Source organism: Elephantulus edwardii, unplaced genomic scaffold, assembly GCF_000299155.1.
Source record: "Elephantulus edwardii isolate Elephantulus edwardi_28Jun2011 unplaced genomic scaffold, EleEdw1.0 scaffold00059, whole genome shotgun sequence".
In the NCBI taxonomy this organism is placed as follows: Eukaryota; Metazoa; Chordata; class Mammalia; order Macroscelidea; family Macroscelididae; genus Elephantulus; species Elephantulus edwardii.
The window spans coordinates 7,764,104-7,776,113 of record NW_006399809.1 but is presented as its reverse complement, the minus strand read 5'-3'; the positions used below and the strand labels follow the sequence as shown (position 1 = coordinate 7,776,113).

The window sequence follows — 12,010 nt, the reverse complement described above, 5'->3', positions numbered from 1 at the left end:
TGTTGTTGTTGTTGTTCCATCAAGTCACCTGCGACTCATAGCAATCCACCCTATGTACAACAACCCTAAACCCTGCTTCTTCCTGAGTCAATTTCACTGTCTCTAACACACCTACCCCAATTACCCAATCACTGAATCAATCCACCTCATAGAGGGTCTTCCTCTCCTGTGCCATCCCTCTATGCTCCCAAGCATCCCTCTCCAAGGATTGGTTCCTCCATGCAACATGTCCAAAGTATGTCAGACAAAGCTTCCGAATCTTAGCCTCCAAGGAGCATCCTGGTTTAACCCTCTCCTGGATGAACCTGTTCATTTTCTTAGCAGTCCATGGTATATTCACAAAATCCTATGCAGACTCTACTGTCAAATCAGAACTGACTCATCACTGACAGAAGTAGTAAAACACATAGTAGGTTATCTCCCATCTTTTTTCTGGGGAGCAGCTGGTGGATTAGAACTCTCAGCTTTGGTAACATAATGCTGAGAAGATGTGCTGTTAACCCAAAGTGAAATGTTTGAATCTAACTCCTGAGGGAGAGAGATGGGCAAACTCCTCATGTATGGTTTACCCTGAGGGTCCTGTTATGAATCGATTCTGACTTGATGACAACAACAACAACAACCACTACCTTTGGGTTGATGCATTTGAACTGCCTGCCATTGGACAATAGAAATCCTTACCCTCTAGGCTATCATAGCTTTCTTCTTTGGGAAACACATTATAAAACTAGGTATTTTTTTGTTAAGCCCAGGATATAAATGCCCTCAACTTGCCATGAGGAGCTGTGGTGGCATTGTGGTTACTAACATTGTGGCCTGATAGTTCAAAATTACCCGCTGTTCCATGAGAGAAAGAGATGCATTTGCCACCTAGAAGTTCATCCTCCTTCAGGGTCCCTCAGAAACCTGATGAGCAAGTTTGGTGGTGTTGCGTTGACTTGTCTTGGTTCTAACTTTCCTCCACAATTGAAGATTACAGAGGCAGGATTTGTCATAGCAGCAGAGGATATGAGAATTCTCCCCGAAGGAGATGTTCGTGACTTCTACAGTTTGATGGCAGATGAGGTAAGAAAGTAGAAAGAAACAAAAATCTATTGTGGTTTTGAAAATAAAAGTGGGTTACCAGAAGCTGTAAGCCATCAAAACTCCCTACTATGAGATTTAGATCCTCTAGATAGAAAACTGTTAAGTCTAACCAACTGAATAAGTTTTCTTTGTTGGTATCAATATCATAGTGATTACAGGGTGACAGCTATTAGGACATCTCCAGTAGGAAGGTAGTGACAACAGAATATGACTGAATGATCTGATTTTGTATGTTAATATGAAGATCTCTCTATTCCATGAACTTTTAGTGGATTTTCAGAGGCAGTAAATTGCTTGGGAAGAGATTGCCTATACTTACCACACAAAGCAGCTGGTTGAGTTGAACTATTTAGAATTGCAGCACAGCTTCTTACCACTAGGTCACCAAAGCAATTCCTTAGTGATAAGGAATTATGCTGCCAATCCAAAGGTATACTGTTTTAATCCACCAGCTGCTCAATGGGAGAAAGATGGTCAATCTCCTCCCTGTGATTTGTTGTTGTTGTTGTTATGCACCATTGAATTGACTATGAATCATAGCGACCCTATGCACAATAGCTCTGAATCTTGCTCTGTGCTGAGCAAGTCTCACTATTTCTGGCATATCTAACCTTATTACCCCAGTTTTTGTGTCAATTCATCTCAACAGGGGTCTTCCTTTCTTGTGTTGTCCCTCAAGCCTTCCAAGCATATCCTTCTCCAAAGACTGATTCCTCCCAGCTGCAAGCCCATTGTATGTGAAACAGAGTTTCAAAATACTTTCCTCTAAGGAGCAGCTTGATTTCACTCTCTTCAGAATAGACCTGTTAGCTTTCTTGGTATGCTCATTACTCTTCTCCAGCACCACAACTCAAAGGTGTCGATTCTTCTTCTGTCATCCTTGGTCACAGTCCAGCTCTCTGATGCATAGCAAGTAACTTTGGAGACCATGCCTTGAATCAGGTGCACCTCAGTCTCTAGACTGACATCCATGCTCTTCAGCACTCTGGAGAGATCCCTCGCAACAGATTTTCCTAATGCAATTAATCTTTTGATTTTCTGACTGCTTGTGTGAAAAGCGTTGTTTGTTGAGCGGAGCAAGCTGAAATGAACAATCTCAATCTCTCCTCCATCTATCATGATGCTGTGAATGGGACCAGTGGTGAGAATTTTCTTTTTCTTGATGTTGAACTTCAATCCATATTGCAAACTACAGTCCTTGATGCCCTGCAGCAAATGCTTTAGGCCCTCCTCAGTTTCAGCAAGTAAGGTTGTGTCATCTGTATAACATTGGTTGTTAATGAGTCTTACTCCAATTCTGATGCCAAATTCTTCCTCATAAATTTCAGCCTCCTGAAGGATCTGTTCTGCTTACAGATTGAAAAGGTATGGAGACAGGACATATTCCTGATGCACTCCTTTTCTGATTGTGAACAAAGCAGTGTTTCCTTGTTCTGTTCTGACAATTGCCTCCTAGTCCAAGTATAAGTTTCTCATGAGCACAATCAGATGTTCTGGGATCCCCATTCTTCTCAAGATTAGGCACAGTTTGTTGTGATCCACATAGTCAAATGCCTTTGCATAGTCAATGAAATACAGTTAGAGATTCTTCTGGTACTCTCTACTTTAGACCAGCTTGCATTTCTGGTAGTTCAATCACTTTTGGATAATCTTCAGCAGGATTTCGCTTGTGATATTATCAGTGATATCATTTTATAATTTCTACACTTTGTTGGACCACCATTTTTTTGGAATGGGAATAGCTATGATCTCTTCCAGTCAGTTGGCTAGGTGGTTTTCCTTCAGTTTTCTTGGCACAGCCTGCTGAGCACTTCTGGGGCTGCCTCTGCTTGTTGAAATATGTCAATTGGCATTCTATCAATTCTTGGGACTTTTCCCCCCAATTCCTTCAGAGCACCTTGAACTTCCTCCTTCATCAACTATGAAAATCCTTGGGAGAGTCAGTTAGACTTCAGCTCTGACTAGACAATGCTCAACAACAACTCCTTCCATGAGAGTTACAGTTTTGGAAACCCAAAAGTAGGTTAACTATGTGTCAGTTTTGCTTTAGCAGCAGTGAGTGAGTTTTACAGTTACATGTGGGGCACTTTGTGGGATAGCCAATAAGTAGTTACTCCGTTAATTTAAAGGCCACCCTTCTCTAGAGGTTAAAATCTACCAGCAACTATAAGGAAGAAAGATGGGCAATTTCCTGCCATGCTGTTTACACTCTCTGAAACCCAATAAAGGAACAGAGGATGAGCTTTGAGTTGATTCTGGCTTGATGACAAAGAGTTTGCGGGAGGGATTTCTATCTATCTATCTATCTATCTATCTATCTATCATCTATCTATCTATCCATGTGTAGCTACTGTATTATAGAGTTCAGAGAATAATCATTATACCAGAAAGCTTTACTGGTCAGTAATTTCTAGAACTAATTTCATAACTCACAATAGTTTCTCTGGCCAGGGCCCTGCTGAGACTTTTCATATCCACCCCAGTTATACTGAATGAGAATTTACACATTAGTAAGATCCCCAGATCGGTAAGAATAATCTGGAAATCATGTAAAAGCATGATATACTTATTAAGATATACTTATTAAGTATATCTAAGGTGAAAGTGAAAATTTCAGTAGGTGTTCAAACCAGAATGAGCCAATTCAAAGCCCTACTCCTCCACACATGTAAACAAAAAATGTTGAATCCGCTGAATCAGTCATTGCGGAGCACTCTAGAAAATGTAATTCCTAAGCCTCACCATAGATCAATGGAGTCAGAAATCCTAGGATTGGTTTTAGTAAAAATACCTGATATTTGTTTAGTTTTTAACAGTCTTTCAGATTTCTGCTCTTTGTGAACATTTACTCTTCAAATATTTGTTTATTAACAAGAAACTTATTAAGGTCATAGTCTCTTACCAAGTGGTCAGTAAGGGGTACATTGGCGTGGTAGTGCTGTCATTTTAGTTCATCCAGTTGAGACAACTAAAGTAAACAATTTATCATTTTTACTTTGTAGCCTGACTTTGAAGACTTTGTCTCATTTATGACATCTGGCATAAGTTATCTTCTAGCTTTCTCTCAGGGAAATAAAAAACAAGAAGTCTTTGAAGAACCTGAATCTGAACCAGAGAGTCTTCCTCAAGAATCACCTGAAGATGATTCTGATGTCAAAGATGTGAACAAATCTCTAGAGATGAAGACGTGGAGCAGGTAACTCAAAACCAGGAAACTGTGCATTTGCAATATTCTAATGAAATTCATTGTGCAAATACCTCAAAAATCTAAGGCCAAAGACTTTTTATGATAAAGCCACAGGTATTTTCTTCTATCTACATTCTGGTGATCAGCCCAAAGATAAGCAGTTCAAATCCACCAGCTGTTGCAGAAGGATGGGCAGTCTTCTCTTGTGAAATTTATGGCCTCTGGAAACCCACTGGAGGATCAGTTAGGAGTCATTTCCAACTGGATGGTAATGAGAGTTTGAAGGCTGGAATTGTCCTGATTGTTGATGTCAAAAGGAAAACTCATAGATGACCTTACAGCGAGTTTTTAGAGGCAGTATATCACACGTGAAAGTGACTCTAATAAGCCAAAGATAGGTGACTTTAATTCATGGTCCTTGGGACTTGTTTTAATTGGTTTTGGTCTTCTAGGTCATATAGCACTGGTCTGTCCACTTGCTGGACAGAGGTAACTCGTGGTTGCTGTGATGCTGAACACTTTGACACTGATGTGTCCAATGCGATAATGGTTACCCGTGTGGACAGTGATTGGTGGAGTTCCTCGATTAAAACAAGCTTGGAAGCAGGAGTGGTATCCACTTCTAAAACAGCTTGCCCCCAGAAACCCTATGCACCAGGAGAAATGATGAAAGTTATACAAGTGTTCAGGTCTTTCGTTCATAGGGTTGCTATGAGTCACCTATGACTCAATGGCATTTAACAACAGCAATAACAAATATCACATGCAGGAAAAAAGATTGTCCATCTGCCTTCTGCAGAGCAACTGGTGGATTCAGACCAAGTCTCTTGACAAATGCCTTTGAGTTGGCAGTGCAATTCCTTCGCACTAGGCCACCAGAGCTCCCTACTTGAAAACGAGTATTAGTAATTTTTATAATGTTAGTTTTAGGTGTTGTCATTTCTATCTTTATTTCTCTGAAGATTCAGAATAGAAAAAATCTTTGACACAGAGTTGTCAGAGTTATGACTGAAATAAAGTGTGTGAACAGAAATTTAGAGTGCCTGTGACTTGTGACTTCAGGATTTGTGTCTCCTCCAGGTCGACAACCAATTCTAATGCTTATTCTTGTTGATAACTTTCAGAACATTCCCAGTTGTACTACTAATGGACTATAGTGGCTGTTATTGGGTAGAGGCATCTACTGGTTTCTGGAGCTGTCATGTTTTCTAGATAGCAGGAAGGCCTTAATTCCAAGTATTAAACAACTCATGTTGATCCCAAATATGTCATAGTAGAACTCTCATCCATTGGATTTTAAGAAACTGATTTTTTATTTTTAAGTAAATTGCAAGTTCTCCTCCTACCCCACCCCTGTCCCCTGATGAATTCAAATCCACAACACTCTAATTCGCAATTAAAGCCCTTATTTATTTTTGCCACTCAGAAAAGCAACTTCCAACAAAGGCTTGCATACAGTTATTTTCAGGATTTTGAGAGAGAAGTTATAATGAGCCAAGGGGGGAGAAGTTTTTGTGGGAAAAGCTTGGCTTAAAAATAACAAATTTTATTACAGAACAGTTGAAATAAAAAAAAAACAAACCAACAACAAAACACCCAGGTCTTTGAAACACTTACTAGTGTTTCTTATTATTGTTATTGTTGTTGTTGTTAGATGCCATCAAGTCATGTAAGATCCTTAGGAATCCTGTAAACAGATCTGAATCTTGTCCTATTCTGTGCCATCCTCACAAGTTTCTGACACACTCGGGCCCAATTCCTGCTGTCACTCTATAAGTCATTCTGGTTGACAGTCTTCCTCTCTTTTACCACCTTCCCAAACATGATGTCCCTCTTCAAGGAATAGCCTCTCCTAGCAACACACCTGAAGTATGTGAGACAAATATTAGTGCTAGTATAGCAAAAGGGATGTCACCAGTATGCTGATGCCGTTTTTTCTGGCAAAAAGATTTATTTCAGTTCAATTTTTAAACTATTACTTTTCTTTTCAATACCCACAATAATTACATAAATAGGTTAGGCATTTTAATTGACAAACTTATGGTGGAATGAAATGTGTATATCTTATTTTGGCAAAATCTGTAGAATTACTTCACAGATGTGAAAAACCAAACCGACTTCTGTCCAGATTCCTATATAGTCTGACATAATTTAGGCATGTTACAAGGTGGACCAGTCCTTGGAGAGGGAAATCATTCTTGGAAGGGCGGAAGGACATCCCAAGAGAGGAAGACCTTCAGTGAAATGGATTGATTCAGTGACTGGGGAATTGGAGGCTGGTGTGTCAGAGACAAGGTTGGCACAGGATAGAGCAAGTTTCAGAGTAACTATGAGCTGCAAATGACTCAATGGCACATAACAACAACAACCCCTCCTGACAAGTCATTTTTGGCTCAAAGCAAGCCTATAGCAAGCGACTCAATGGCACATAAGAACAATCACTCCTGTCAAGCCACTTCTGGCTCATAACAAGCCTATAAGATAAAGTTGTTGTTGTGTACCATCTAGTTGAAACTGACTTATTGCCAGCCCTACTACACAATCTCCTCTCAGAAAGATTTACACTTTCTGAAACCTGATTTGATGGCAATTAGTTTGTGTTTCATATCCAGTAATAACAGTAATGAGGGGCCCTGATTAGTTGTTATGTTCCATGCTTGAATACTAACTTAAGTTCCAACAGTTTGAATTCATCAACCACTCTGTAGGTTCCAAGTGCGAAGTCTACTCCCATTAAGAGTTATACTCTTTTAAACTTGATGTTGCTATTTTAAACTAGTGTTACTGTTAGGTGAATTCTATAGGAGTGGTTTAGGTTTTGGTATGGGAATGAAAAAAATATATTCTAATAACTCTTGTTGTTGAGTGTCGTCGAGTTGTAGATGACTCATAGTGACCCTATGAACAAAAGACTTGAACACTTGTATAACTTTCATTGTTTCTCCACATTCATAGAGTTTCCACAGTCAAGCTGTTTCCGGAAGGATGCCGTTCCTGCTTCCAAGCTTGATTTAATTAGGCAGCTCTACCAAACACTGTCCACCATGGGTAACCATTATCACATCTGACACATCGGTGTCACAGTGTTAGCATCACAGCAACCACAAATTCCAATAATTACATGTAATAAATTACATATATGATGTACAAATATATTTATATATACATTAAGTACCTCTAATTAAAAAAAATGAGATGTTATTTCAGTTTTACAAAGCGTGGAGAAATGGGTTTTTTTCATGCACTACATTCATGCGAATGTTCAATGGTGCCAACCACTACAGAAAGTGTTTTGGTGTTTCCTTAGAAAGTTGAAAATGGGAATACCATTTAATATAACAATCTCACTATTATGTATATATCCTAAAGAATTAAGAACTCTTACATGAACAGTTATCTGTATGCCCATGTTTACTGAACAATATTTATAGTAACAAAGAGACAGAAACAATTCTAGAGCACAACAGTGGATAAATGGTTATAGAAATTAGGTATATTCATGCGATGGAATATTATGCAGCACTAAAGAATTATTGAAATACTTCACAACGTGGGTGAATCTCAAGGATATTTTGCTAAGTGAGAGAATCAAACTATTTTTTGTCAACTCAGAAAAAACTCATAGTTGAACCTTAAACTTGTTTAAATAGGCAGTAAATTCCACAGGAGGAGATTGCTCATCTTTCTTTTGAGGAACAGCGAATGGATTTGATCTGCTCACCTTTAGGTTGGCAGCTCAATGTTCCAGTCACTAAGCCATTCTGAGCTCCAAAAGTCAGTTCCAAGAGGGCAAATATTGTACAAAAACATTATTATAAAAAGATAAAGAGAAGTTTGCATAAATACAGGAGAATTCATTTTTATAATATAAAACTTGTTAATTAATTTTAATGAAAGTTTACACAGACTTAAGGTTTTCATTCATTTATTGTTGCACTTTTCTGCCTGCCCACCTATCCTCCCCTATTTGCTCTTCTCTTTGAAAAGTAAAAGAATAATTCTTTCATTGTTATACTATCCCTCCCCCCAAGTCCACTCCATTGTGTAATGTCCTCCAGGGTCAACCATTTTGTATAATATTTCATGAGTTCCTTGTTTTTCAATGCAACATAGTATTCCGTTGTGTGAATATGCCAGAACTTCTCTATCCATTCGTTTGTTGATGGGCAATTGGATTGTTTCCAGTTCTTTGCTATTGTGAACAAAACTGAAATAAACATGGGTGTGCATATATCTGCTTGGGTGGCAGTTTGGTTTCTTTAGGGTATATTCCTAGTAGTGGAATTGCTGGGTCAAATGGTGTTTCTATTTGCAACTTTTTGATAAATCACCATACTGCCTTCCATAGTGGTTGCACCATTTTACACTTCCACCAACAGTGAATAAGGGTTTCATTTTCTCCACAACCTTGCCAACATTTGATGTTTGCTGTTCTGTTAAATTTTGCTATTCTTACTGGGCTGAGATTATATCTCATAGTTGTTTTTACAATATAAACTTTTTCTTTTATACTGGTTTACTTAAAAAGTTATACATCGTTTTTCACATAGGTGTACAAGTCTCCTTTTTTTGTCCCAGTTTTCATTTTCTTAGGGTATATTCCAATCAGAGGAATATCTGGGTAGTATGGAGTTTCTATGTTCAACTTTTTGAGGAAATGCCAAGCTGCTTTCCAAAGTGGTACTAGTTTACAATCTCACCAACAGTGTATAAGAGTTCCTGTTCCCAATATCCTCTCCAGCATTTATTACTTGCTATCCTGCTATTCTTACTTTGCCACTACTACTGGGGTGAAATGGTATCTTATTATTGTTTTGATTTGCATCACTATTATTGCTCTCTTACTCTAACTTTGAGCATTTCTTCAACTGTATGTTGGCCAACTGAGTATTTTCCTCTGTGAAAATTCTTTCCATATCCATATCTTTTGCCTTGTGTTATCAGTCTTTTTTTTTTCTTGTGGAGGCACTGTAGGAATCTATAAACTCTTGAAATGAGACCCTTGTATCAATGGTATTGTGTCAATGGCATTGCCAATTTTTTTTCCAGTCAATAGTGAGGGTGTTTTTTTTTTTGTTTGTTTTCTTTTCACACTGTTGGAAAAAGTTTTTGATGCACACTGGGACTTAATCTTTAGAAAGTCTCATTCATCAATTTTATCCTCTTCAGATTGTGCATTACTGGCTGTCTTTGACAGTCTCTTTGTAACATGGACTAGGCCATCTAAGTTTGGTCTTAGTTTGTCTCTGATGGACTTTATGGTTTTGGCTTTACTCCTATGTTTCTGATCCACCCTGAGTTGATTTTTGTGTATGGTATGAGATGTGACTCCTGTTTCACTACTATTTTTGTGTAGTTAGCAGTCCAATTTTTCCAGCACCATTTGTTGAAGAGGTTTTCATTTCCACATTTGATATGTTTTGTTGCCTTGTTGAATATCAGTTGATCAGAGATTACTGAGTCAATTTCTGGGTTCTCAGTTTTGTTTCCTTGGTCTTTCTGCCTGTTGTTGTGCCAGTACTATGCTGTTTTGGATACTACTGCTGTATAGTAGATTTTGAGGTCAGGGAGTGCTATGCCTCCCACTTCATTTTTGTTTTTCAGAAGTGCTTTGCTTATTCAGGGTTTCTTTCCTCTCCAAATAAGCTGGACAATTTCCCTTTCTATCTCCTTGAAAAAATGAATTTGGTATCTATATTGGGATTATGTTGACCATATAGATTGCTTTGGTTGGATTGTAATTTTTACAATATTGAGTCTTCTGATCCATGAGCAGGGAACATTTTTTCTATTTAATTAGATGATTTATTGTGTCTCACAGAAAAGTTTTGTAGTTCTTTGTGCACGTCTTTTGTGTCTCTAGTTAGGTTCACTCAGAAGTATCTCAGTTTGTGGTTAGCTATTGTAAATCATCAATATTCTTGTGTTCCATTTCACTTTTAACAATATCTAGTTTTCCAATATTCAAGCTATGCACATTCCATATTCCAGTTGTTAAAATATGTTTCTTATTGATTTTCCTCCTTTCAACTAACTTCCAATCTGTGTTCTGCCAGTACACTACTATAATTATTCTCTTTGTTTAGTGTTCATAGGGTTTTCAAAGGCCTAATATTTAGGAAGTAGATGGCCCATCCTTTTCCTAGTCCGGCTTAATCAGGGAGCTCCACCAAAACCTGTCCACACTGGGAAACCCTTAAGGCATTTGACATACTAGTGGCACAGATTTCAATATTGCAACAACTTCAACTTATCTCAGTACAACAAACTGACAGATAAATACTGAACCACTTAGATAAGTGCTCTCTCCACACACAATTAATACTGTGCCCAAGGGCCCAACCAATTTTTAAATACAAAGGCCGGCTCACCAGATCCTGTTTGCCTATGTAAGAAGCTTCCCACCACAGCTGATTGTAAACAAAACCAGAATTATTATAACAAAATGTGTAGAGAGCTGGAATTGGAGAATCAAAAGGGAAGAACTCGCTCTGCATTTTTCAAGCAGAAAGAACTGAAAAATAAATTTAAGCCTTATGTTTCAAACTTAAAAGATGCTTTGGACAATATATTGACTGAACCACAAGGTATCAAAAGAAGATACACAGAATCACCATACCAGAAAGATTTGATTGACACCGAAAAATTTCAGGAAATATCATATAAACATGAGCCAATGGTAATCAAGGAGGAAGTAGATGCTGCATTGAAGGCACTGGCAAAAGTAAGGTCCAAGGAATCATAGGGATACCACCAATTGACTTGTTTCAATTAACAGATGCGGCCTTGGATGCACGCACCAGGTTATGTCAGGAAATTTGGAGGACAGCTGTCTGGCCAATGGATTTGAAGAGGTTCATATTTGTCCCTATTCCAAGAAAGGTAATCCAACTGAATGTGGAAATTATTGAGCAATATAACATGCAAGTAAAATACTACTGAAGATCATTTAAAAACAGTGGGAACAGTACATAGACAAGGAACCCCCCAAAAGTTCAAGCAGAATTTAGAAAAGGCTATGGCATCAGGGATATTGTTGCTCATGTCAGATAGATTTGGCTGAAATTAAGGAATAACAGAAGAATGTCTGTTTGTGCTTTATTGACTATGCAAATGCATTTGACTGCATAGATCATGACAAGTTGTGGCTGACATTGGGAAGAATGGGTATGCAGAACACTTGATTGTGCCCATATGGAACCTATACCTGCACAAGGAGGCTGTTGTGTGAACGGAGCAGAGGAGTACTGCATGGTATGGAATTGAGAAGAGAGTGCACCAAGGTTGCATTCTCTCTCCATACCTATTTAATCTGTAAGCAAATTATCCAAGAAGATGGACTCTATGAGGATTGTAGTATATCAGGATTGGAGGGATACTCATCAATAACTTTTGTTGTAAGATGATACAACCTTGCTTGCCGAAAGTGAGAAGGACTTGAAACATTTGTTGCAGAAGATCAAGAAAAGCAGCCTTTAGTATGGATTGAATCTCAATGTTAAGAAAACAAATATTCTTACCACTGAACCAGTAGGCAGTATCATGATGCATGGAGAAGAGATTGAAATTGTCAACAGGATCTATCATCTCGCTTGAGCCCCAATGAACACGCTTGGTACCAGCAGTCAGAAGGTAAGGAGATACATCTTTGTTGTTTTTGCTGCTGTTATGTTCTGTCAAGTCGCCTGCGACTCATAGCAACCCTGTGTACAACAGCCCTAAACCCTGCTCTATCCT

The 12,010-nt window shown here is 38.4% G+C and overlaps 1 protein-coding gene across 1 annotated transcript in view; it reads left to right on the top strand.

Annotated features, from left to right (window-relative positions):
- NME8 (NME/NM23 family member 8) overlaps positions 1 to 12,010 on the top strand; it is a 95,239-nt gene that overhangs the window by 46,190 nt on the left and 37,039 nt on the right. Inside the window, exons 8-9 of the mRNA XM_006887623.1 lie at positions 973 to 1,065; positions 4,089 to 4,273. Coding sequence (XP_006887685.1) covers positions 973 to 1,065; positions 4,089 to 4,273 — 278 coding nt within the window. The remainder of the gene's footprint in view (positions 1 to 972; positions 1,066 to 4,088; positions 4,274 to 12,010) is intronic.